This window comes from Alnus glutinosa, chromosome 4 (genome assembly GCF_958979055.1).
Source record: "Alnus glutinosa chromosome 4, dhAlnGlut1.1, whole genome shotgun sequence".
Lineage (NCBI taxonomy): Eukaryota > Viridiplantae > Streptophyta > Magnoliopsida > Fagales > Betulaceae > Alnus > Alnus glutinosa.
This window is the reverse complement of record NC_084889.1, coordinates 571963-598689: the sequence shown is the minus strand read 5'-3', so window position 1 is coordinate 598689 and position 26727 is coordinate 571963. Positions and strand designations below refer to the sequence as shown.

Below are 26727 nucleotides of genomic sequence, written 5' to 3'. Positions count from 1 at the left end.
TAATTTATTTTATTTTAGGGTTAAGTACTCTTCTAGTTTCTGAATTTTGGAAACTTTATTTTTTAGTCCATGAGTTTCAATTTGCATCACAAATGATACCTCAGTTTTGAGAAATGATCGAATAAGTACCTCGGTTAACTTCTCCATCCAAAAACTAACAAACTGCCACGTGTCAACCTCAGAAGTTGACACGTGGCACTATATAAAAAAATTAAAAATTAAAAATCTTTAAAAATGAATTAAAAAAATAATAATATTAAAAAAAATAAAAAAATTGAAAAAACAAAAAAAAAAAACAGCCACCCTCTTGGCCGGAAAACCGATCTTGATTTTTTTTTTTTTATTTGTCAAGGGGTGGTCGAACCACCCCCCTTCGGCCACCCTAGACTGGCCAAGGGGGTGGCCGGCCACCCCCATAGTTGCCAAGGCGGGTGGCAGCCACCCCTTGTTTTTTTTTTTTTTTTTTTTTTTTTTCAATTTTTTTTTAATTCATTTTTAAAGATTTTTAATTTTTAATTTTTTTTATATAGTGCCACGTGTCAACCTCCAACCTCTGAGGTTGACACGTGGCGGTTTGTTAGTTTTTGGATGGAGAAGTTAACCGAGGTACTTATTCGGTCATTTCCCAAAACTGAGGTATCATCTGTGATGCAAATTGAAACTCAAGGACTAAAAAATAAAGTTTCTAAAACTCAGGGACTAAAAATGTGTTTAACCCTTTATTTTATTTCTTTCTCTCTTTTTTAACAATTTTTTAACAAAAAGCTTCTTTTTACTCTCCTCTCTCATTCTCTCTCTTCTAACTTAGTAAAAAACTTTATTCTTAAAAATAAAGAATAATGTTTTTTAAAATAAAAAAAATAGGTTTGTTATTTAAAATTTAAAAACAATTTTAAAAGATCCAATATAGAGGCTCTTTCAGGAGATACCGATCCTATTTAGAAAAGCAAGTGGAGCTCATCCGTATCAGCATGGGGCAATTCGTTTTCACTTTAATTAAAAAAGAGAGAAAAAAGAAAAAAGAAAAAAGAAAAAAGAAAAAAGAAAAAAGAAATGATTAAAACACTTACATTATACAACCATGCCACAACATCAAGGCACAATGGAGTGGAGCTTATATATGAACCCTTTCCATTGTGCTTGATATTGTGTCATTATTTTATAGTACGAGTGCAAGTAACACTCCAAAAAAAAAATAAGACAATATAAATTCAATTCTAACGGTTTGGCCCACAGAACAAGTGAGGGGGCGCACGCAGAAGAGGATGCTGGAAGGAAGGCACGAATTGAAAAGTAAAAGTAGAAGTCCCAATGGAGTGTATGAAACGATTCACACCTATTTATTAGGTCCTATATTTTAAATAGCTACCTAATTTTTAGTAATGACTACGATAGAAATGATGCACTTATATTTTTTATATTACATTTTTTTTTATATATTTATATACAACTAAATTTTAAATATATTATTGAATTTATAGAATTCAATGTGAGTCTTATAAATGTAAAGGTATATTTAAAAATATGGATAATTGCACCGTTGATCTCAGTGGTATGTCATAATTATTTTTCACTTTCTATGGTTTAAAAAGTTCATGAGAAATCCCTGTGGTATGTAATAATTACGTTTTACTCCCTAGGTCGATTTTCCGTCCACAATTTTGACGGAATCTGTTAGTCCTACATGTCAACGACACGTGTCGCATCCATCTTAATAAAAAAAATATAAATTTATTAAAAAATAAATAAATAAACTTATTTTTTTAAAAACAAAAAAAAAAAAAGAAAAAAGTGCAGGCTTGGGGTGGCTGGGCCACCCCTTGGGGGGTGACAGCGCGCCACACCCGGCAGCCTCTGGGGGTGGTGTGCGGCCACCCCTTGCCCCATTTTTGTTTTTTGTTTTTTTTTTTTTTTTTTTTTAATTTTAATTTTTTTTTTAAAAAAATAAGTATTTTTATTTACTTTTTAATAAATTTATATTATTTTATTAAGATTGGACGTGTCAGCGTCACGTGTTACCAATAAGATAACAACACGTGACGCTGACGCGGCACTTGACGGAATCTGTTAAAAATTTTAACAGAATTTGACGCCAGGGATCGATTTGTAATTATTGCATATCACAGGGATCTCTCATAAAATTTTTAAACCATAAAAAATAAAAAATAAAAAATAATTATGACATAACATATGGACCAACAGCACTACTATCCTTTAAAAATAAAATGTATAAAAGATAGGTCACCCTGGAGATGATGTAACCCCCGAGGCCCCGAGACCAGGTTTTGGTTGCAATTTTAATAATCAGTAAGGTTTTTTTATTTTATTTTATTTTATTTTTAATTGTAAGCAAATGGTGAAGTTTGCATTCGTTAGAAGAATATTCCTATAGCGGAGCAGCACGGGTTGCCTTTTCCGCTACTTGGAGCGGTAAAGTGTAAGCCACGGTTTGAAGTTGCCCACAGTTTAGTAATATCTCCCTCCCACCGTCACACGCACACGCACTGGCACTGAGACTGAGCCACACACTCTTTCTAATAAAGCAACCTGCAAAGCGCCGCTATATATATAAACTTCTTCAATCCTCCGAGAAAGGGAAAGACAGCGATCTGGTATTAGGTAGGTGGCGACTCCGCGAGAAGGAAAGGTGTGGTTTTGTTGTTAGAAATCAAGCACGCGCGAGGCCAGTGGGGGTGGTAAGTAACAAATGACTCCTCCCTCTGATAAAAACTGAAAACCGCGCAGTCATGCTCTCTGATCTGAACCAAATCGCTTGAGATTTTCTCTGATTTCTCTCTATTTATCCTGATCCTCTTCTCTTCTTGGTAATTTCTTTATCTCTAGGTACCTACTAAGAAATTTTAATTGAAAAATGTCGAACATCGACATAGAGGGAATCTTGAAGGAGCTCCCCAACGATGGTCGTATCCCAAAGACGAAGATCGTCTGCACTCTCGGTCCGTCGTCGCGGTCGGTGCCCATGCTCGAGAAGCTTCTGAGGGCCGGCATGAACGTCGCCCGCTTCAATTTCTCTCACGGAACCCACGAGTACCACCAGGAGACCCTCAACAATCTCAGGGTTGCCATGCACAACACTCAGATTCTCTGCGCCCTCATGCTCGATACCAAGGTCTCTTCTTCTTTTTTTTCTCCTTTTCTTTTTGGGGGATGTTTGCATATTCGGGTTCTAACTTTTGATTGATTCATTTCTCGAATTGTCGTTTTCGTGATGGAGGGTATACTGTTGAGCTTCCATGGTATGTTTAACAAGAATGCTCAAACTGCCCGGTAAATGTTTAAGATATAAGACTGTGTTTGTGGATGACCATATACTCTGATACATTCATGAGATTGCCAATTTAAAAAAGTAAAAAAAAGAAAAAAGAAAAAAAAATGTCATAGGACGCGGAAATACAAGACAAACTTTTCAAATATGATCCGTTGACCTTAATATAATAGTAGAAGAGTTCACACATTTTTCTTTCCAAATAAAACGACACTCAATTCTATCAAGTTTCTACAAAGTTTAACAAAAACATTACCCGTTAAGAAACATTAATGCTTTAACTCTCTAATTTCCGGCCAACAGATCAAAAGCAAACATAGAGAGACAGAGAAAACGCAAGGGAAAGAAGGTTCGGCTAAGGAACAATAAAATTACAGCTGCTCTGGTCATTAAATAGGACGAAACTATTTAATTATGATTATACAATGGTTTACTTGTCTATACTTTAAGGGATCTGATGGACAGAGAATTTCTTGGTGCCAATGGACATTTTGAGTAGTTCCCGGAACAAAAAACATGTTTAGTTCTTCCTTTTTAACGAATACGAATATATGTTGATTCCCTTAATTATTGGATGTAATCGCCAGCATGGAGACATGGCATTAGGATTATAGAAGAATCTACATCCTGATATCAGGTTGTGTCATCTCACTACACGGGGTGTGTGTAATCCCAAAATATAGAAGACCCAAATGGCTGCTCATAATTCTCATATTTCTCATTAAAAAGAAAGTTATCTTCCTATATACATACGTACTTAATGTTATGGACTCAAGCATGGATGTCATGTCTAGGCATGTGTCAAAGCGTCGGATTCTTCTCCCCACCCCAAAAAAAAAGGCCAATTTTGAATGTCCAATCATCATACCTTAACCAAACAAAACGATGAGGTGTTGACATGGCGAGTGAAGGATCCAGTTGACATATAGATATAAGTTAGGAGGTTATGCGAAAGACTCTCTGTAAGGTATTGAGATTCCACTTACAAATCAAGAAAGCTAAGCAAGACACATGTTAAACTCTTATGGGTTCATCCTGGGCTTTTCTATATGTGCTGCCAAATGCTCATTGAATTGAGAGATTGATTTTGAAGGTTGCATGGTTTTTGTTGCTGGATTAAGCATTTGAACTTTAAACCTTTTCAAGCTCCATATCTTTCACTCCAAGCAAATGAAGAGGCAAGAATTATTGCTCAAGTAAGAATAGGCTCTCTAAGAGGTAAAAGCAAAACAGACACTGAATATAAAAAATAGGTAGTTTATCTATTTGGTGCTTGCTTTACACATATATTTGGCTGTCCACACCCTTCACAGATATTATGGCCCTGCTATGAATTAGTAGTAAGAAAACAAAGCTACTTTAGGAGTAACCTTGTTCAACAGTTTTCTAATAGGACAACTGCAGGACTTTTGTTAATGACTGTTTGAAAAAGACTTCAATGCAAAGGAAAGCCCCATTGCTTTCTCTGATTTCTTTTCTCTTTTCCATTAATAAGTTACACATACACTCAGTGGGTCTTGAACTCACGATTTCACTCTCCACCATGGGAAGAGGAGGTGCCATTTTACCTATAGCTTATTGGCAAGCCCCATACCTCCTTATATGTAATATGTGATCTGAAAACATGGTCTAAGCCAGATGATTTTTCAAATGTCCTACTTATCAAAAAAAAAAAAAAAAAAAAAAATTTCAAATGTCCTAGCACAACGTCGTCGTTATTCTAAAAATCATTGATACAAATGGTATGCCGTAATCAGATCCGTATTATGCATGTTACGCTGAAACAAACAAAAGAGGGGGAAATTTAAACTCTAAATATGACAGCTATCTTACTTTAGTCCTTTGAGTAATTTTTGATCAATTTTGGAACTGAATGCATGGTACTTCTATTTCTGGCTTACCAGGCTGAAAATTCTCATCTTATTCCGTTTTTTGCACTGGATATTATCTTAGATTCGGTAAAAATTGCATAATTATCTACATTAACTTCTCATTTGGTGTTGCTACTCCTAAACGTGGCTTCTCACTCATTTACGAATTGAACTGGTTATTGACCGATAAACCAATCATTTCCCTTTGTTCTTGCAGGGACCTGAGATCCGAACTGGTTTTCTTAAGGATTCAAAACCTATTCAACTTAAAGAAGGCCAGGAAATCACTATAACTACTGATTACAGCATCAAGGGGGATGAGAACATGATCTCCATGAGCTACAAAAAGTTGCCTGTGGACGTAAAGCCTGGAAACACCATCTTGTGTGCAGATGGCACCATTACGCTCACTGTCTTGTCTTGTGATCCAGCTTCTGGGACTGTGAGATGCCGTTGTGAGAACACTGCCATGCTGGGTGAGAGAAAAAATGTCAATCTTCCTGGTATTGTAGTGGATCTTCCCACTCTGACAGAGAAAGATCAGGAAGACATTCTGGGATGGGGTGTTCCCAACAAAATTGATATGATTGCTCTTTCATTTGTACGCAAAGGTTCAGATCTTGTTAATGTCCGTAAGGTTCTTGGGCCCCATGCCAAGCTTATACAACTGATGTCAAAGGTATGTTTTTTTTTTTTTTTTTTTTTTTTTTTTTTTTCTTCCCTTTGAATATCAATTTGTCTTGCCATTGCTATAATAACATACTTAAGCCAAGTAGATGTAACCCTTTTTTTTTTCCTTGTAATTACTGCTTTTAAGTCATATAGATTGAATCTGCAAAACCAGCTGTTTTACCCTCCAAGCATGAGTTGCCACTTTATCAGCAAAAATATTAGTGTGCTGGAGAAATTTCCATATTTAATGCTTGCTTTTACTTTCGAAAGAAGAGAGCTATTCTTTACCGATGGATTCTTTGTGTATGTGTGCGCGCGCCTAAAGCTATTCTCTCAATGTGCTTGTGTGTTTGTGCAACCTTTTAATTTGCTTAGATGGATGGTGCGGCTCACTGCAATGATTGTTTGGACCCTATTACTTTTAATTTTCTGTTTTAGCAGATCAAGTTTTCACACGTTGCTGTACTACATTTATTTTTGTTGGTCGGGCTGTGATTGTTTGACTGCTGTCATTTTCTCAGGTTGAGAACCAGGAGGGAGTCATCAACTTTGATGAGATCTTGCGTGAGACAGACTCGTTCATGGTTGCCCGTGGTGATCTTGGAATGGAAATTCCAGTTGAGAAAATCTTCTTGGCTCAGAAAATGATGATATATAAGTGTAATCTTGTGGGCAAGCCTGTCGTTACTGCTACTCAGATGCTTGAATCCATGATCAAGTCTCCCCGACCAACTCGCGCTGAAGCCACTGATGTAGCTAATGCTGTCCTTGATGGCACTGATTGTGTCATGCTTAGTGGTGAGAGTGCAGCTGGGGCATACCCAGAAATGGCTGTGAAGATTATGGCTCGAATTTGTATAGAGGCAGAATCATCCCTTGACTATGGGGCTATCTTTAAGGAGATGATTAGGTCAACCCCACTTCCAATGAGTCCATTGGAGAGCCTTGCATCATCTGCTGTTCGGACTGCTAACAAGGCCAGAGCAAAACTCATTGTGGTGTTGACACGTGGAGGAACCACAGCCAAGTTGGTTGCCAAGTACAGGCCAGCTGTTCCAATCCTGTCAGTAGTTGTTCCAGTTTTGACGACAGACTCGTTTGATTGGACCTGCAGTGATGAGACACCAGCAAGGCATAGCCTGATATACCGGGGTTTGGTTCCTCTACTGGCTGAAGGATCTGCCAAGTCCACTGATGCAGAATCCACAGAGGTGATTTTGGAAGCCGCCCTGAAGTCAGCGATAGAGAAGGGATTGTGCAAGCCTGGTGATGCAGTGGTGGCCCTTCATCGAATTGGAGTTGCCTCAGTGATTAAGATCTGCGTTGTGAAATGATATGGTATGCAGAATACAATGCTTGGCATCTAGTGGACTTATGTTTTACTTATCAAAAAAAAAAAAATCTAGTGGGCTGATGTTTCACTTTTATCTCTTCTATGCTTGTGCTATTTAGCCTCTTCGCTGTACCAAAAGATTCAGCTGTTTTTCATCTTTCTTCAGCTATGTTGGAGGGTACCTCTTGCCTGTATTTGCTTCTTTTTTTATGGCTGGCTAATATTATGGAACTCTACAATTGGCCTGGTAGAAATAAGAGTCAGGGCCATGTGGTGATTTCAATCTGATGTTTGCACAATTGCACCACATTATTTTTATTTCAGTTTTCTTTTTTGTGTTCTCCATGTCTATCTTTTTTATATTCATTTGGCTTATGTGCCCATTTACGTGCTTCATAACTTGACGGTAGTTTACTGCATAATCGAGTACATGCTTGGCTTTATATAGCAAACCCTAAGATAAGCGGCATTATTTAAGTGCATCAAGTCTCTTAGCTAATCTAATAGCAGATCTGAGGCTGGTTTCCTGTTTGTTCCCCCCCCCCCCCCCCCCCCCCCCATCATGAGTAGGGTTGGCCTGAAATAGATAAATATGTGTAGGCTTATGACAAAAGGAGACCTTTCCTCTCCCTCCGGGAGAGTACAGAACAAGCGGTAGAACTGTTTATTTAGGCGGTTATAAACTGTTACTACCTGGTAACAGCTACATCTGTTAGCGCACGGGCGGGTGATTGGCTTTTCTAACTAACCGGCCAACACGTTCGATTAGTGGTGGTAGGATAGGTAGATGCAATGATTCTGAGAGGGGGTCGGTTAGGGCATAAATAACTGCCTAGGGCGGTGACGGTGCGATTCCTAGTTCATTGGACAGGCGGTGCAGTTCCTAAAAATTGCTAACCGCTTAGGGTTGCGGTGGTGGTGAAGGTGGTTAGGAGGCCAAAAACACTTGCCTAGGGCAGTGTACAATCCTAACAAATGGGTAGGAAAGCAAGAAGCTTGTGCAAAGTCAGAATAGGGACTAGTTCCTCTCTATTGACTCAAAAAAGTGGGTCAGATGATTGGCAAGCTAATTGACAGGGGCTCGAAGCCAGGTTTGATGGGTGCTAGCAACTTTCACTTGTTAGGAGTAGGGGCTGAAGAGGTCTCTTCGTATTGGTTGGGTTTGATGCTTACCTCATAATAGAGGATGTGGAATTTTATTTATTTATTTTTTCTGTTCCTCAAAATTACAACAATACACAAGGGGAGGTGACTAAAAGTACATAAACAAACACATAAAAATGCTTAGACAACCCAATAATAAGCCCCGACACAGCTTGCTTAGTGCAAGTAAACAAAAAATATAAGGGAACGTGTCATATGAATGACACGATCCTATGAATTTTTGGGACACAAGCTAAGAAAACTGGTTGCTAGTTAAAGCAATTAAAGCTTGCACAAGAAAGTATAACTCTTCCTATGCCCTCGGAAGAGGACCACTACATCGCACCGAGATGAGAATCATAGTGGTAAGTAGGACATTGAGGGAGGTCGGAACAAAGCCGCCGAATGAGGCAAACACAAAATAGTCTCCACCATTGGTGGAGAGAAAAGCCATATACAACCAGGAAAACAAACAGCCACAAAATACAACAAGAACAGAAAAATAGTGAAAAAAACATAAAAATTGCAAAAAAGAAAAAGAAAAAAAAACTTCGAAACAACAGCGTCGGGGAGAATGACAAATTGAGGGCTTTGATCAGTTCGTGAGATCCACGCATCGGCACATGAATGTCAAACAGAGGAGCGACTAATGGCTACGGGAAGCTAGGACACCGATGAGGATGGTGGAGTGGCAAGTTGAAGAGTGGCTCTGGCGGAGGAAAGTAGATTGAGCTTTGAAAAAATTCAATACCAAAGTAGACGGTAGACGCCGATGAAGATTGTGTTTTTTTTCTTTCTCGAAAAAATAGGTATTTTGAGAATTTTGACAGGATTTAACAGTAAATTTTAACAGAGTACCCTTAATTAAGACGTTTAGAAACTTGGATATCCTAGTTTGAGATGTTTAAAATTTCAGTACTATTTTTTTAAAATGACCAATAGTTTGATATCTTACGTGAAGTTAAATTTAAAAAAAAAAAAAAAAAAAAAAAAAAAAAAGAAAATTGGAAGAGAAGAAAAGAGAAGAAAATCAGCCTTTAAGCATGTGCTTTCTAGACCCGCTAACTTGGCAATTATTTATTCTTTCTTAATGACCCAAACTTAAATGCCACTGAAAAAAGATAGATTCTTTCTTAATGCCCCACTCAATAACATAGATTAGGTGGCGAAAATTCAATTAATTGACATGAAATTCCGAATAGAAAGGTCTTGATGCTTGGCATATTCTTAATCTTAAATCATAATAGCCAATAGGATCAATTTTCCACAACCTACCATCACAAGCAAAAAGTGTTGACAGACACAGACAAGAAAAAAAGTAATATAAAAATGGACTTCTTACAAGTTACAGCATAATTTTTAAAAATAAAATATTAACGTGATGTGACACAACATAATAACTATGAAATAAAGATGTAATATACATTAGCGTGACGTGGGTACTAACGTGAAATGAGAAATTAACAAGAAATATGCAATTAAAAATAATCTTAATTTACAAACACAAAATTTAATAATTTATTTGACTGATTATTTTTATTTAATAACAAAACAGTATTACAAAAAACAAAATATAATATAAAATAGAGTCTCATATGAAATAAGACTTTCATACGACTTACCACGCAATAACTTAACATGTTGTCGATAAGACTCTTAAAAGAAATAAAAGATATAAACTTAATACTACCCAAATTAAATAACATCATAAATAAAAGATTCACACCCAATAACTAAGACCTACAAACCCAATCAATGAAAGATAAAAATGATAAACCTAATCGTATCTAAATTACATGATAAACAAAAGATTCACACCCAATAAGTAAGACCTACGAACCCCAATCAATGAAATAACCTAAGATAATAATAAAATAAGCAAATTATATCGATCCACTAGAGTATGAGTTTCCCATATTCCCATGTCGGTCGGTTGTATTCATCCCTCCACGGCTCTGCATCCATCGAATTCCCTTAATTAACTTTTATCTTCTTTACTTACAAAAAAAAAAAAAAAAACTTTTATCTTCTTTAAAGATAAAGGCAAAAGCTCCATCTTTTAGACTTTACTAGACGGGTACACCAAAGCGAAAAAGGATGAGGAATTTTTATTTTTTGCAGCGAAAAAAGGAAGGGGAATTTGTTCAACGTTGGATGAACTTTATCCGCAGAATTATCGGCTGATCCGTGATCCTCGTGAAGGATTAGAATTATAGAATTTGGTATGGCGACGAGTAAAAGAGATGTTTTGTAAATAGACACACACTATGATGACTCCTTTTATCTCCCGAGAGTACAGATAAGACTTTATCCTTCTACAAAAAGGTTTGCGTATTAGTGTATACGTCCAACACTGTTGCTGTTGAGCGTTTTCGTTACGACATTATTAGCTATATATAATAAGAGGGTGAGTCTGAGAGATAGTAGGTGAAGTGTCAAGGGGAGAGAAGCTATGAAAATGGAGACAAGTGGTGTGTGCATGCTTGCATCCATGTTGATGTTGTGCTCATTGTCTTCAATGGCGCCGAGTGTTGTTTCTGCTGCATCAACAACGACTAGGATGTTGCTGCCTCCGAATACCAAATTCGAGTATTACAGCGACAGACTCAGACGAAATCTGCTCGCCAATGGGCTTGGTTCCACTCCTCCCATGGGGTCTGTTTCTTTCTTTTCTCTTAGTTTGATTGCTGTTATTTCTTCTTTTCTTTTCTGCCCAGAATAGCTGGGTATGTGGGTTATTATAGTTTCTAAGAAGCACTCAACTGGTGTACACTCAACCCAATACTGCTCATTAGATCAGGACTCTCCGTTCCTTACGGATTGTACTGATGAGATTAAACTAACCAGTGATTAATTATCGATTGGTAGTGGTAGTCATTATCACTAGGATAATTGAAATATGAACTCATATTATATTATTAGTGTATACTAAAGTATATAGTTCACCAATGACAATATTGGGTCTAGTCTGTAATTCTGTTATGATCACATTTGATCTCTTTTTGCTGTAACATATCTTCCATACAACAATTATGAAAATCAATATAGTGATCCTTCTCTATACGCTTTCAATTTCAATTACGCTGTAATCATTCTTCAAAGATTTGAAAATACAGATGAAATTCTTTACCATAATAAACAGCTGAATGGTATGTTCTGTTGTTGGTCGCGCAATGAACATAACTGTCATTGTGGGAGCATTTTGCATACTAGAAAAACTTGTTTCTTGTTGTTGGGTTTTCATCAAATAATACTGTGGAAGTACATTTTTGTCAAAATTTCCAAATATAAATTTGTCAGATCTTATCTAATTGCCATTGGAGATAGAGTTGAAAGATTGGTTTTTAATAATTAATCCTTGATCATCTCATCCTATCTTTTCTGGCTCGTATGCACTTCACGTTTTATTTAATTACTTTCATTTTTTTGGATGAAAGCTCTTCACATTTATTACTAGATGTATTTTCCCTTTAGCTTAATAATGCCATGGCCAAGCCAAAAGAAAAACCTTAATAATAAAAATAGGACTGCGATTAATGTCTTTTATTTTTGTGTAGGTGGAATAGTTGGAATCACTTCAGCTGCAAAATAGATGAGAACATGATCAAAGAAACTGGTAAGTTTACTACCCAAATTCTGTATTTCTCCTTTAATCTTTAACGGTGTACCCTTTTCTTTTTCTTTTTCCTTTTTTCAATTTTCATCCTCAAATGAGGAATTCAGCTTTCTCTCATGTCTCATTCATCATGAAGTACTGTCAGATTTTACATAGCACGATGTTAAAATACATCTATTGAGGTGCGTGAGATTGACTTGTAAGAATTGTTGTTTTCTTGGTTTGACAGCTGATGCTCTGATCTCTACTGGTCTTGCTAAGCTGGGATATACCTATGTTAATATAGGTATGTTGCATTCATTCTGCAGTCTCTCTTTTATTATGAATGTTAGTTTTCTTTTAGCACAGTGGGAACAAGAAGCTGAGCCTAACTGTTATTTCTTACTTTCCCAGATGACTGCTGGGCTGAAATAGTTCGCGATGTCAAGGTATCATTTTGTGCACAATTTTCGCGTTATTGAAGTACTTGAGAAGGATCCAAAGATTGGATTTCAATTTTCAGGGTAATCTAGTTCCTAAGAACTCAACATTTCCATCTGGCATCAAAGCTCTTGCAGACTATGTTCACAGGAAGGGTCTTAAGCTAGGAATCTACTCAGATGCAGGGTAACATGACTCTACTACACCTTAACACAAATTTTTGATGCCTGATTATTGTTCAATATATAAATGAGTCCCTTATTAGTGCTACAGCTAAGACAATGATTGCATTCGCCTCCACTTTGTAGGTATTATACTTGTAGCAAAACTATGCCGGGTTCACTTGGTCACGAGGAGCAAGATGCCAAAACATTTGCTTCATGGGTAGGAAATCTAGTTGTCATATACCCTGATGTTTACTTTGTCCATAGTAGCTGCCAGTGATGAATTTTTTGTTATTGACACTCCAATGCGAATTCTTGCAATAATGAACTTTGTTTGCAGGGTATTGATTATTTGAAGTATGATAACTGTAACACTGATGGATCGAAGCCAACTGTTAGGTAAAATAATCAAACTGACATTAATGTCACGAGTAAAGGGTGAATTATTGCTCTTTTTTCTGTACATATTTGTTCAAACACTGAGAGGTACTTGTATAAAATGCTTCTTCTTCTGTTAGATACCCAGTAATGACCCGAGCACTAATGAAAGCAGGCCGCCCAATCTTTTTCTCGCTTTGTGAATGGTAATCCTATATCTCTAACTATGGTTTTTTAATCAAAGTATCAAAGTTCACTCCCTAAATGATTATCTTGTTTGATTTGTTTGTCTTCTTTATTAATAGGGGAGACTTGCATCCCGCTCTATGGGGGTTTAAGCTAGGAAATAGCTGGAGAACTACTAATGACATCAATGATTCATGGGAAAGGTAGATCAACTTCATTTTTCTGTTTAAGTTTCTAATCGATCATTCAAATTCTTAACCCAAAACCATTTCTTTTGGGTTCTTCGACAGTATGCTCTCCAGAGCAGACATGAATGAAGTATACGCAGAGCTTGCAAGGCCTGGTGGTTGGAATGGTTAGTATTCTCCGACAACAGCAATGTCACATTAACATAAAAAATGAATTTGGGCATGTAGTGCATGTTTTTCTTAGAGATCTTATTGTATTTATCTTCTTGATTTCTAATAGATCCTGACATGCTTGAGGTGGGAAATGGAGGGATGAAGAAGGATGAATATATAGTTCACTTCAGTATATGGGCTATTTCCAAGGTATTATAGTCAGTATCTTGTACTTGATGCTCTGTTTAATACGCATGCATATTTTTGGCCATCTGTTTGCTTAAATATCAGTGGTAGTATAGGCTCCCCTTCTCCTTGGTTGTGATGTGAGGAACATGACAAAAGAGACAATGGAGATTGTTGCCAATGAAGAGGTTATTGCAGTTAACCAAGGTAAGCGCGCATCAACTTTATAATTGATATGACTTCTTCCTATCAGGTGAATGGTGCTAATAATTTACTTGTTCAATCCTCTATAACAGATCCTCTTGGTATACAGGCCAAAAAGGTTAGGAGTGAAGGTGATCTTGAGGTAAAGTTGCCTAAAATCTCTTCTGATGCATGGTATGTTTTGTCTCCCTTCAGAAGAGCAAAATGTGATTTGTAGTTATTTGCAACAGATTTGGGCAGGGCCTCTTACAGGGTATAGACAAGCTCTGCTCCTAGTCAACCGTGGTCCTGGGCGTGTTTCAATTACAGCTTACTGGGATGACATCGGAATTCCTCCAAATAGTGTTGCAGAGGCAAGAGATCTTTGGGAGGTACTTTCGATTTAGATATTATAGTTTCATTTCATTTCTATCAGGTGGTGCTGGTGCTCCACTGCATGTGAGTGATTTATTTCATGGCACTTGTGGGTCATCTGTATAGTGAGATACCTTCTAACATATTTGTCTTCCCGCAGCACAAGACATTGAAGACACGATTCGTTGGAAACTTGACAGCCACCATGGATTCTCATGCATGCAAAATGTACGTGTTGAAGCCGATTGCTTGAGGTCAATCACAAATAAATTTACTTTGAGAAGTACAAGATGTCATGGGTCTTTTCTATTGTTCCTTACCCAAAATTTATTGGAATTTTAGTGGGTCTGTTATGAAGGATTATTCACTTCATTAGTGTTTTATTGGTTTACTAGTTGTTTTATTGTTTTATTATTGTTGTGTGGGTAGGACTCTTAGTATCAAATAGATTTAATTATGTTAGTAGTTGAGTTAATAGTCCATGTTGAAGTCTGTTTGTCGTGAGACTCTTTCATTGAATTTTGTTATTTAAGTAAAAATCAATCAAATAAATTATCAAACCTTGTATTTATAAGTTGAAAGTACTTCTAATTACTCGCACTTTTAATTGCTCATAGGAGTTTGATATCCTACAAATCTATCTTTCTTGTTAGTTTCTCATCCCACGTGTAACAAAGTGGTATCAGAGCCAACTTTTCATAACCCACAGCTTCAAATATCAATGTGTTGACGATATAATGCAAGATTTTTTTAAAAAAAAATTATTTTTTTAAAAAAGAAAAAGAAAAAGAAAAAGGGATGAGTTGTTTAAAATGGAATCCAGTATAAAATGGAATCCAGTGTTGTGAGCAGCAACAAACGGTGCTAGCTCTGTATCCTTTGTATTCAAAAATATCAGCTGAAGTTTCACCACCACCCAACAGCAACCCCACGCCAGTCTCTGTAGACAACCCCAATCAGGTCTTCTCCGCAAAACAGGAACAAGAAATCTGTTGGTCTAGTCAAACCTTGTTTTGCGGTTCACCGGTGAGAAGAAAATGAAGAGAGAGCCCGTTAGTGAATCTAAGCATGAGGACATATACAAAAAGATGCCTATACTTGACATCTTAGTCAATAAGGTCAAGTCTGTTAGGTGATTCAGGGATTACTATTAAACTTACTCGCAGCACATTTTCAGTCAAGATTGCTGTTGATGGAGTATTCCGGTAGGTGACGTGTCAATCAATGATTCATCAGAATACTCCTTCTTTCTCAGATCTGCAAACAAGAACTGCGTCGGGGGATGCCGATAATCCCGCTCCGATGCTTAAGTCAGAGGATAGTTTGAATATGAGTAGAGTAATTTTTAGAAGCATAAAAATTACCTTGGTATCTGTGAAGACTCCTTTATTTATAGGGTTTGGAGAATAGGTAGGATGCTCAGAGTTCCCGATTTGTGTGGGAGTTGGCAGTGATACTCTGGGCCACATAACCGCTTATCTCGGGCACACGATCCCTTCCTGAATGACACGTTGTTGGAGCAGTTTAGGACGCACGATCTAGGCACGCGTGCATCGTGCGTTGTGTGCCTGACACCTCGGATAATCTCGAGATATTCGCGGACCCGAATTACTTGGATCACCCGACCCGACTACTCGGGTCGGGTCAGATGAATTGGGTTGGGCCCAAATGAATTCTAATGGGCTATAAGTATTGAGGATATGACAGTTATTTTCCATAACAATTGCAATCCCAATTATTCCCACAATTAGAGTCCTTGTTACTTTCACCAAACTTGAAGAGCCTCAGCCAGTCAAGTGAATGGGTAGCATTTGCTAGAGAGTTTGAAGTCCTCGTCTATGTCACATGAGTGTTTAGTTTATGTTAGTAGTGTTATTTTGCAGTAGTATTAGAATATTGGTTTTGTTAGTATTTTATTATTAGTAGTATTTTAACTGGGTGTTTAGTATTTGTATTTGGGTAGGAATTGTTTACGACAACATATGATATTTATGTTTTAATTCTAAGTCTTAGTGTCAGTATCGAGTGTTAGGAGGAATAAATTTCTTTTATGTTAGTAGTTGAGTTGTAGCCAACCTTGAAGTCTGTTCTCATGAGACTCTTTTATGTGTACTCTATTATCTTCTTAAAAAAATATATGGAGAAGACGAAGGCCCAAGGTAAGTAACGTATTCAAGACTCCAAGTTCAAATTCACTTCTTAAGGTTTCAAGATTTTTAAGACCTCGAGGACAAAGTCTATTCAAAGAGGGGTGAAATGTTATGTGTGTAGTCATTGTTAGATAATGGATTTTTTAGGAAGGATTATATGTTAGGCTATTAAGTTCATTAGTGTTTTATTATTTTACTTGTCGTTCAATTCATTAGTTGCTTTATTGTTTATTATTGTCATGGGTATAGGACTCTTAGTATCAACTGAGTGTTAGAAGAAATAGATTTAATTATGTTAGCTAGTAGTTGAGTTATAGTTCACATTGAAGTCTGTTTCTCATGAAACTCTTTCATTTTATTTTGTTATTTAAGTATTGTATTGTTATAGAATAAAAATCAATCAAGTAAATTATCAAACATTGTGCTTGTGAGTTGAGAGCACTTCTAATTGCTCATAGGAGGTCTAAGATTCTTCAAAAATTTTACGAATCTATCTTTTTTGTTAGTTTTTCATTCCACATTACATACACACGTAACAATATACATACGTAAATGGGGTGGTCAATTTGCAACCACTCGGCACAAAAGGGGTGGCGGCGACAAGGGCGAAACTGCCTCTGAGCTTCGGAGGACAAAAGTCTCTCTAAAAGTTTTAAACACCTCTACATTTTATTAAAATTATCCAAAATTTTATGAGTTTGACCCCTCAAAATTAATTTTTTACCCTTAAAGATATTTATTTTTTTAGTTTCATCTCCCCTCATCTCAAATCCTGGTTTTGCTCCTTAATGGCAACCACCCCGTCTTTTTAAATTTTTTTAATGGAAATGGTATAATAGTATTTTCCATGTCATTTTTGTTATGTGTTTGAGAAAAAAAAGGGGCGGAAGTCTTTAGATTTAGGAGAAAAAAAGGGGGAGGGGCAAGGAAATCAGATAGACTTCACACTCGATTCAGTCCCTCCCTCCCTATTTCTAAAGGTAGTAACAAAGTCAACCATCCAAAAGATGGTGAAGCAAAAGACAAGCGAATCGTGAGAGATCAACAAATATTTTGTGTCCATCAGCTTAAGAATGTGTTATTTTTACATCACTTTGTTTTACTTCAAGATACATTGGATGTAGAATCCATGCATATGAAACCCACAATGCATAAATGTCACACCTTATGTAATGTAAAAAAATCATTACTCCAGCTCCCACCCTACACTTGCAGGATCCAGTGTTATGCAAGGAGACATTAGCAGAAAAATATATTTGAAATAGTAATGACAACACTTACCAACCAAAACATAAGAACCATGCTGCAACCAGAAAGACATTTCAAAGGAAAGAGTCATGGTTCAAATATGTTGTAACAGTTTGATGAACTGTCTATGATTTATTAAGGTTGAATATGAATGGAAATGAAATGTTGATGTATGATTGTGAGATTGTAATGAAATTGATGAAAATGTATTAGAGAATCAGGCCATTCGGAGTGTCATCCCTCCAAGTTCTTATGGAACATTAATACAATTCAAAGGGTTAGTCTGATTTACAGGAATTGGGCTTCTTATGCATGCTCAGTCTCAGACAACTAAAGCCTTCTATCCCTTCTACCTTCTACCTTCTACCACAAGCATCCTTCCAGTTGGGTCCAGCTGTGCTCCACTCTTCAGCATGCCCTCTCACAAGCTGCCACGTTGCAATCAGAAATTGCTACTGTTACACGTGCATGATGCATGTAATCTAGTTTTACATGCTCTTCAACACAACCGTAAAAAATGTCAGGATGAGTACAACATACGATACGAGAGCTTCCCAAATCGAGTTGGGCTTAGCAGAACTAATCAGGTCAGCGCCAGTTCAACCCATTGCCTTCTCTTCCTCCGTCTATGCCCAAAGGCTCCATGGGCAACTTATAATTTGACTAATGCAACATGTCACTTTATTATTGAATTTGTGGTAGCTTATTACTTGTTTAGGATTGAATAGGTGGTTGTGAAATAAAGTTGGCTGAAAGAGGCGATGTTTGTGGTGCATAAAGTAGACGGTAACACCTAATTAAGGGCGGTATGTGTGGCAGAAGACGAACTCCAAAATTTTGTCACATGAAAAACAACCTCAACGAGTATTTGGTATACTATTGTCACAATGAAAAACACCGAAAAGAATAAGAAACGCTTAGAGAAATTACACGAACGGGGAATTGAGATTTCAAGAGAGGCACCAAAAGAACGGTGGCTCTGATATCATGTAGAAATCTGAAATAGAATAATAAAAGAGGAATCAAGAGAGAGAAAAAAAAAACACAAAGAATTACGGGTGGTTCAGTGTTAGACACCTACGTCCATTGCTACAAATTAACCCTAGCTAAGGGCTACATTATGCTCATTAACATGTTTGTCTACAATACCAAGGTCTCTATTTATAGGGTTTAAAGTAAATATAACTATGGTATTTGATTACAATTAGCCCGTAAATAAATAATATTTCAATATCAAACAAAATAGAAATTTATTTATTCTAACACCGTGTTTTAAAAGGTTAATACTTTTATTTTTTTAGGTGAAACATAGGAAATCACTTAAACACATGACATCAACTAGTTTAAAAGTTGGTGTAAAAATTTAATGTGAAGAATATTTTTGAGTAACGTTATTCTTCACTTATTTATCATATTTATTTTATATTAGTTGATGAATGTATTTCAAGTGACTTTCTATAATAAATAAGGCGACATTAAATGGATGTAAATAGGGAAAGAAATAATATTTATTTATTTATTGCCTCTTCGGTCACATTTCGTAGGTCTAGCATTTTATTTTATTTATGTATTTTTTATAAAAAGAAAAAAAAGAACGATAGAAGATAGAAGAGAACAGAAAAAGAAAAAGAAAACATGTAATGAGAAGGTAAGTTCAAGGAAGAGAGGAGAGCGGAGAGGCAATCTACAGAATGTGGGCAAATACTGAAACCTTTGTTGCGATGTTATCTTCGTTTCATCCCTTGTTGAAAGTAGCTCCAAATCCAATCTTCCCCACTATTAGTATTAATAGTGATAGTAATAATATGAAGAATAAGAAGAAGAAGAAGAAGAAGAAACAAATGTGTCTGTTGATATGCGCCGCTTCGCCTTCCGATAATGAGTCTGACAAATTTCTTAGAGAAGACACCGCAACTAGGACAGCTAGTACCGACAACAGCGACGAAATTGTAATGACTGGAACCACCGCCAGAGCGCGCAGATTGCTCAAGATTCGGGAGGAGAAGAGGAAGCGCGAACACGACCGCCTTCATAGCTATCCACCTTGGGCCAAGTGATGAGCTCCCCTCTTAGTCTGTTTTTTTTTTTTTTTAATTGTTAAAATCCAATAAATTTGTTAATCAATCAATGCCCCAAATATTTTATTTTGGTTTTTTTGACTGATTGACCGAGTGAGTGAGTGAGTGTGTGACAGGGTCCTAGAAGACGCCTGCAAAGACGATTCTGAGCTCCGCGCCGTTCTCGGCGATAGCATCGGCAACCCTGAGCTCATGCGCAAAAGGGTTGGCTTTCCTTCTCTCGTCACTTCCCTCTTATATGGATAAGACCTCCTTCTCCTATGAATATCGATCAAGATTATGATATTTTTGCATTCAACTCTTTCCCATGATTTATTCAATGTATCATCTTCCCAATTCCCAGTTCAATAATCCTACTATACTAACTTCGTTAATTGAATGGATGAACGAATGAATGATTTGAGATAAATGAAAAATTGTTTAAACTGGATGTGCATTTTATTATATGAGATCCAAACACATCAAAGTTGATCTTTTTATTACCATCCTCTAATGTCATAGCCTCTTTAGTTTGGAACCAAATTCATAGAATCAACATGCTTACTCCCTCTTTAACTTTCTAGTGATGGTTTGGCTTTTTTTGTCATATACGGTCAAGTGTGTGCTGAAACTGCTTGATCCTCCTTGTTGGCAGCCCTGATTGATCATCACCACCTACTGCCCACCCTATGACTTCCCTCATTCTGTGCGTTAAGTCAATTTATATGCACTTCTCTTACAGCATTTCAAAAAACGGAAAATGAAAATAAAAGTTTGCTTCTTTCCAAAAACTTGATTTGAATAAATTTTTCTGAGATTTATTTTCTTTGTATGACCAAATAGTTATTGTGTTCATTGTCTATTATATGCTGGCATGGTAGATTTTGTTGGTCTGATAACCAAAGTTAGTGTAGTGAATCTCACTAAAAGGAGCCTGTGACTCAAGTGAAAATAGGCTCCCCCCCAATTGACTATGGTCTCCACTTAATCTTGGGTTTGATGTTGTAGGTATTTGCAGTAGCTTAATCTTCGCCATCTAATGAGTTCTAGGACTTACTGTGTTGATGTTCTCGGTATCAACTCCATGATATGAAACTCCATCCGCTCATGAGATAAAAAGAAACCCTATACCTTAGCTCAACTGTAAGCAGTTGTAGGAAGTCTTTGCATCAAGTTTCATTGTAACACTTCGATCTCATATTAAGAAAATGAGTAGTAGCCCACATAGAGTGGATAGTTTATAAAGACACTCATTGGTATTAAGTCTCACATTGCTTACTTACCAGGTGAAATTGAGCTTTATAAATAATTTTCGAAAAGTTCCAAATTGACTAGTCCTTTTAAGGTAATAGTGCTGATTTGGCTAGCACTTTTCATGGGTCGTTACAAATGGTATCAGAGCCACCTAGTAATGTCATGTGGTACTGTCAATACCGAATGGCGTCACTTTGACAAGAATGTTTGGGGGTTTAAGGAGGAGAGTTTGTAACACCTTGGTCTCATATTGGGAAGATGAGTAGTATCCCACATATAGTACGTGGTTTATAAAGACACTCATGAGTACTAAGTCCTACATTGCTTACTTACTAGGTGGAACTGAGCTTTATAAGTGATTTTAGGAAAGTTCCAAATTGACTAGTCCTTTTGAGGTATTAGGACAGACGTGACTAGCGCTTTTTCTGGGTCGTTACATTCGTGTTCTTCCAGGCTACATGTGCTTTTAAACATCCATGCTCACCCATCATGAAGGTGCGGCTTGCTATCTTTATCTTCTATAATGTCAAAGACATAATTGCAAACATCTTTATTTTTAGTTCAACTGCTGATCTTACAGATCTCATTTTTTCCCATTGAGATGAAATGTTAAAGTGGCAGGAACACACTAGTCGTGAGAACTAACCAAAGGCAACATCATTCCTCCAAACAATTATAAGAGTGAAATGTTTAAACACTCCCTATCAAAAACTGATTAGCTACTTTCACAATAACCCATTTAAATAGTTAGGGTCATTAGACCACACTATGAAGCTCATGTGTAACTCGGTCTTAAGAAAACTTTAAATCCTAATTTAACATTTTCTTACTCCTTTTGGCGTTGAATATATTATATTTTCCTCCTTGCACTTGATGGTATGCACACCTGATTATTGAATTAAGCTTCTGTGGGTAGAATATGTGATTTATGCGGTGGGTATGTTATAGGTTGAAGAAAGAGTTCGGACAAAGGGTCAAGACTTTTCGAAATCAAAAACGGGTTCCATCCTTTCCTTCAAAGTCAGCTTTAGAGAGTAATCCACTTAAATTGAAGAACGCCTGTTTACTACTCTCTCTCTCTCACTCACTCACACACACACACACACATGTATCTTGTTTTATCTTTATGCATATGTGGATAATGTTATGGTGAAGTAAGGTATTTGTTTCTTTTCTTTTTTTTTAAAAAAAAAAAAAAACCCCAATGTTATTGTTAATTGCAAAATAGACTTTCAGTTCTGCAAAAGACTTGCACAACAAGGTCTCAGCCATCAATTGGTGAGTTTCTGAGATCATAGAAAATAAGGTTTCAATGTGAAAGATGAAAGATGAAAGATACCTCTTTTGTTGGTTGGTCTTGTCAGTATTGGATTTTTTTTTTTTTTTTTTTTTTTTTTTTTTTTTTTTTTTAATTTTTTTTTTTTTTTTAGTTGACCTCTTTTTATTGAACTTTGTATTCTTCCTTGAAAGACCCCTCTTACTTTGTCTTCCATTTCTCTTCTATAAGAGTTGATTCTCATCCAAATATAAGTTTTAATAGTTGTGAAATCGGAAGCTTTCAAACATTAAAAGGGAAGCAAATAATTGGAAATGTCTTCAGTTGGGACACATCTTGAGATTCCTATAAGTTGTTTAGTAAGTTTTCACCAATTGAAATTAACTGTTTATCTTCTTTCCATGTATGCTTCACATTTGCAATTTTTCTATACATCCGGTAGGGCTGTCATTCAGGCTTATGTTAGCCAGTAAGCAATTATCCAAACTGTTTGTAGATTTATCAAGGTGAATCAATCAATACATTGTCAATAATGTTTGAGAAAACTTCATTTACTACCCATGATCTTTCAATACTTTTGCAATCATACCCATAAAATTTAAAAAGTGTCAATTTAGTGTATTCATCTTTCAATTTTTTTTCAATTTCACATCCCGTTAGGATTTTCCATTATCCCTTCTTTTTTCTTTTTTCTTTTTAAATATTTTTTTTTTCAAAGATTCAGACATAGGTATTTTTGTAAATTCCGTCAAATCCTAACCAACTCTTAAATCCTTGCAAAAATTTTTCTTTTTCCTAAAAAAAGGAGGGGTATTTTAGGAATTTTGACACGGAATTTTGACATCCCTACGTTAGGATTTAACAGAAAATTCTAACGGATGTGTGAAATTAAAAAAAATTGAAAGATGAATATAATAAATTGACACTTTTTAAAGTTTATGGGTATGATTACATAAGAAATGAAATATCAAGGGTGATAAGTAAAGTTTTTCCATAATTTTTATTTTATTCAATAATACTTAAAATGTCGTAGACTTAAATTTATGTGTCCTTCCTGAAACACATTCCACGTTTAAGTAACATAATACAACAATGATGAGGAGTAATCATGACGAGGAGACATTTCTTAGCCATTTGGGAACTGTATTGCCCCAGAAATTTCATTCAGTAAAATTATAAGCATAGACAATGTTTTATAATTCAGTTCAGTTTACTTTTCTTGGATAAGTATTGGCTACCGACAACAAGTTGTGTTCATGTGGTACCATATATAATTTTATTTTTCCTCTTTTGTTTCTTTCTCTCTTTCTTGCTGACCTTCTTTTGGTGTTTGACAGCTTCAATCCTCTCGATTCCTTCATATGGTTTGAATTGTATGGATCACCATCTGATCGGGATGTCGATCTTATTGGTAGTGTAAGTATATCATGTGATAACATTCTAACCTGGTTCTGTCTGTTGCCACCGAATTTTTATATAAATCATAACAGACATTTAGATAGTTAAATAATGTAATCATCTGTTTGTTCTTCCCTTTGTAAAATCGTTTTTTAACAATTTTGCAAATTCTACAACTACTTATTTAAGGAAAAATATGCAGGTCATTCAGTCATGGTATGTTATGGGGCGGTTGGGTGCTTTTAATTCTTCTAATCTGCAGGTTTGACTCTATTTCTTTGCATGTCATTTTGTTTCACTTCAACTTGATATTTTCTCACTTTTGTTTGTCTTTGTGTGATCTGATATGCCCATATTGCCAAGTTTTTATTCCGTTCACTTTTATTTCTGTGATCTTTTGTTGATTTGTTGATGTATTTATAGGTGCCTGCGATGATAAACTTTATTCATCTCATTCATATGTGGGATCACTTAGTTTGTATCCTTGACCCAGGATTCTGTAACCTTTTTTTTTTTTTTTAATAAGTGCATCAACAAAGAAATTACAACAAGCAAAAGCATAGGGCTGGGTAAACCAACAAAGAGCCCCAAATTAGCCTCATCAGCGGTAGTAGCATACCCAAAGGTAAACCACCGCAGCAAAGAAGACACTGATGAGGGTCAAAACGAAGCCTATATGGTGGAGATAACTTTAACAGCCCGAAGAAAACTAGGGAAAAAGCAAAAAAAAATCAAGGAACAAAACACTGGCCGCTGGCATGATGGAGGCCACTTGCCATGTGCCGGCAATGGTTGCTAGGAGGAAGTAGAGCACAACAGATGACCGGCAACAACTCTAGAAGGCGATGGAAGCCATCATGCGTGGCACATAGTTGTCCACGCATTGGCGCATGTAGGACACGCACCCGCTGGTAAGATCTACTCGTAGGCGCGTGTGGGACACACTTCGGAATGTGGTGGCTGGATGGAGAAGCGGTTGATGGCAGAGCGGAGCAGAGGGAGCTTAGATCACGGTGGAGTGGCGCGTGTAGTGGTGAAGCTTCCTAAAGTGGACAGATCTGATTTTAAAAAAATCAAATCCAAGAACTTCAAGAAGGGGGCGAATCCAAGGCTAAAAACGGCATGTGTAGGCTAAAACCGGACCATCCATGGTGGAGGAGAAGCCAATGGTGATGTTGAACCAAGACATATCGCCATGGGCGTTGGATAAGACCTCTGAAGAGGTAAATAGGACCTCCGAAGAGGCAATTTGAGCCTCAGAAGAGTCAAGAAAGGGAGGAGGAGGAGAGTAGAGGGTAAGGGGGAGGAGGAGGGTGTGGATTTCATTGCCTCCTCCTCAACAGCCATGGGGAGAGGTTTAGGTGTCTTTAGGAGAGAGAAGAGAGTTAAACTCAGACCGAAAACAGTGTGAAGATAAGTGACTACAAGCTTATTCTCCAGGATTCTGTAATTATTTAGCCTAGCCTAGTTGGCGATTTTGAATTGGGGTGTTAGTTGGGAAATCAACCAAGAACCATTTACAATGTTTACAATGTATATGGATCATTCATATTTGTGCAAACTCTGTATAGGTATTTGCAAAAGCTTCCCAGATGCACGCAGTTCTGCATAGATACTCTTACACCACTCACGTTATCAAATATGCCTTCATTTGGAATATGCATACAGTTCATAGTGCAAAAGTGATGTATTTTAAGAATTAGAAAACAAGATTGCTGTGTAATTATTCAAAGATAAATGGGATGTTGTGAAAATAGTTGGGAACAATATGCATTTCCCACGGTTTGCATGATATATTATTTAATTTTTAGGCCTCTTCATGGATGCACTTCTTCTTGCCCAATATATGCAGTTCTGGGTTGCTTATAAAATGCTTTTATAGTTTGCGAACAATGCTTGTTTTGCGGAGTAATTAGACTAATAAGTCTTTAAATAATGGAACTTCTATCATAAATGAATTTGACATTTGTGTTTATTTTTATTCCAAAATGCTTCGTTCGGTTGGTAAAAATTGAGAGGAAAGAATGGCTTTTCTGCTTTATCTTCTCTTGCCAACTTAACAGGGCATAACTTTTATGCAAAAGAAAAAAGAAAAACTATAAGGTAATTAAAAAAATTATGTCCTTTATTATTGTTTTTTGGTGCTTTAATGGATGGCAGCTGGCAAATTCATCAATGGATTACAATCCCCTGTATGATGCAAAGAAGGGTTTCGATGTGATGCCATCTTCATTTCACGATATCAGTGATGTTGAGTTTCAGGATAACTGGGGTCGTGTTTGGTATGAGCTTCCAGGACTCGATTGCTTTGCTGTTTTATATCTTATGGCATATTTGCTTTGTACCGTTGTCCATGGAAGTGATCTAAATCAGATATATCTATAACAGGGTAGACCTTGGTACTTGTGATTATTTTGCCATTGATGTACTCCTCAACTGCTTGACGGTGTTGAGTTCAGAGTAAGTCAGAGTGACCAAGAGGAACACAAAAGCAAAGACTGATCCCCTGTATCACCCGCGATCACATGTTTATCTCCTGTCTAATTTACTCATTTATGTTCTTTTCTTGATGCAGTTATTTAGGCATTCAACAGATAGTTTTTGGCGGGCGTTGCATGGGTGACTGGGAAGAGGGGATGACAAACCCCGAGTATGGATACAAGTACTTTAAGATCTGAAATCAATTTGGATCTGAACACGTTTTATTTTGTTTTTTTATTTACACTTTATGTACTTTGACACTGTACAGCCCGGATTTCTTTCCATAGCTTTTGGGTAGTTTTCTTTAGTTATGCGCCCAGTCCTGGCAAAGCTTCCTCTAGCCCTTGGGAACTTTTGGATATCGATAGCCACGCTGTTAATATGGATTGGGTAGTGGAACCGATGCAAAGTCATGGTAGTCAAAAGACACAAGGAAATGACATGCATGGCTTTATCTGGTAATTCTACAATATGATTTTTGTCAGCCAGATTGGTGAGATTTTTATGTTGTAATTAAAATTTGTCTTGGTTCTCTGCAATGACATGAAACCAAGCTAAATTAAGAAGCAACAAGATAGTCAGTCATGCTGTTAGACTTTTAACCCTTTGAAGTCATTCAGGCAGCTGAGTGGGTGTCTCTTGATTGTACTGTATCGATTGGTAAGACTAGGAGACATTATTGTCTTTCTTGACTGTAAAGGAAAATTTT

General features: G+C 36.7%; 3 protein-coding genes across 4 annotated transcripts; all 3 read left to right on the top strand.

Annotated features, from left to right (window-relative positions):
* Positions 1 to 2518: 2518 nt before the first annotated feature.
* LOC133865468 (pyruvate kinase, cytosolic isozyme) lies at positions 2519 to 7505 on the top strand. The gene is made up of 4 exons (XM_062301880.1): positions 2519 to 2696; positions 2845 to 3130; positions 5375 to 5836; positions 6351 to 7505. The coding sequence occupies exons 2-4, from the start codon at positions 2873 to 2875 to the stop codon at positions 7161 to 7163; spliced, it is 1533 nt and encodes a 510-aa protein (XP_062157864.1). The 5' UTR covers positions 2519 to 2696; positions 2845 to 2872; the 3' UTR covers positions 7164 to 7505.
* Positions 7506 to 10383: 2878 nt separating this feature from the next.
* On the top strand, positions 10384 to 14548 carry LOC133865935 (alpha-galactosidase 1). Its single transcript, XM_062302459.1, has 15 exons — positions 10384 to 10960; positions 11863 to 11921; positions 12151 to 12207; positions 12315 to 12349; positions 12424 to 12527; positions 12650 to 12725; positions 12846 to 12904; positions 13024 to 13089; positions 13189 to 13272; positions 13360 to 13424; positions 13538 to 13620; positions 13713 to 13803; positions 13893 to 13942; positions 14031 to 14171; positions 14315 to 14548. Exons 1-15 carry the CDS (start codon positions 10758 to 10760, stop codon positions 14405 to 14407), a joined length of 1266 nt encoding a protein of 421 aa, XP_062158443.1. The 5' UTR covers positions 10384 to 10757; the 3' UTR covers positions 14408 to 14548.
* A 4620-nt stretch (positions 14549 to 19168) lies between these two features.
* LOC133867209 (uncharacterized) lies at positions 19169 to 26603 on the top strand. 2 transcript variants are annotated; one of them, XR_009900008.1, is made up of 8 exons: positions 19169 to 19605; positions 19747 to 19834; positions 21812 to 21897; positions 23477 to 23555; positions 23740 to 23799; positions 25698 to 25819; positions 25931 to 25997; positions 26113 to 26184. XR_009900008.1 is itself a non-coding variant. In XM_062303922.1 (8 exons), exons 1-8 carry the CDS (start codon positions 19244 to 19246, stop codon positions 26213 to 26215), a joined length of 972 nt encoding a protein of 323 aa, XP_062159906.1. In that variant the 5' UTR covers positions 19169 to 19243; the 3' UTR covers positions 26216 to 26603. The 2 variants fall into 2 exon arrangements, 1 of the variants encoding a protein (XP_062159906.1); XM_062303922.1 differs by having other exon boundaries at positions 25926 to 25997; positions 26113 to 26603.
* The last annotated feature ends 124 nt before the right edge of the window (positions 26604 to 26727 follow it).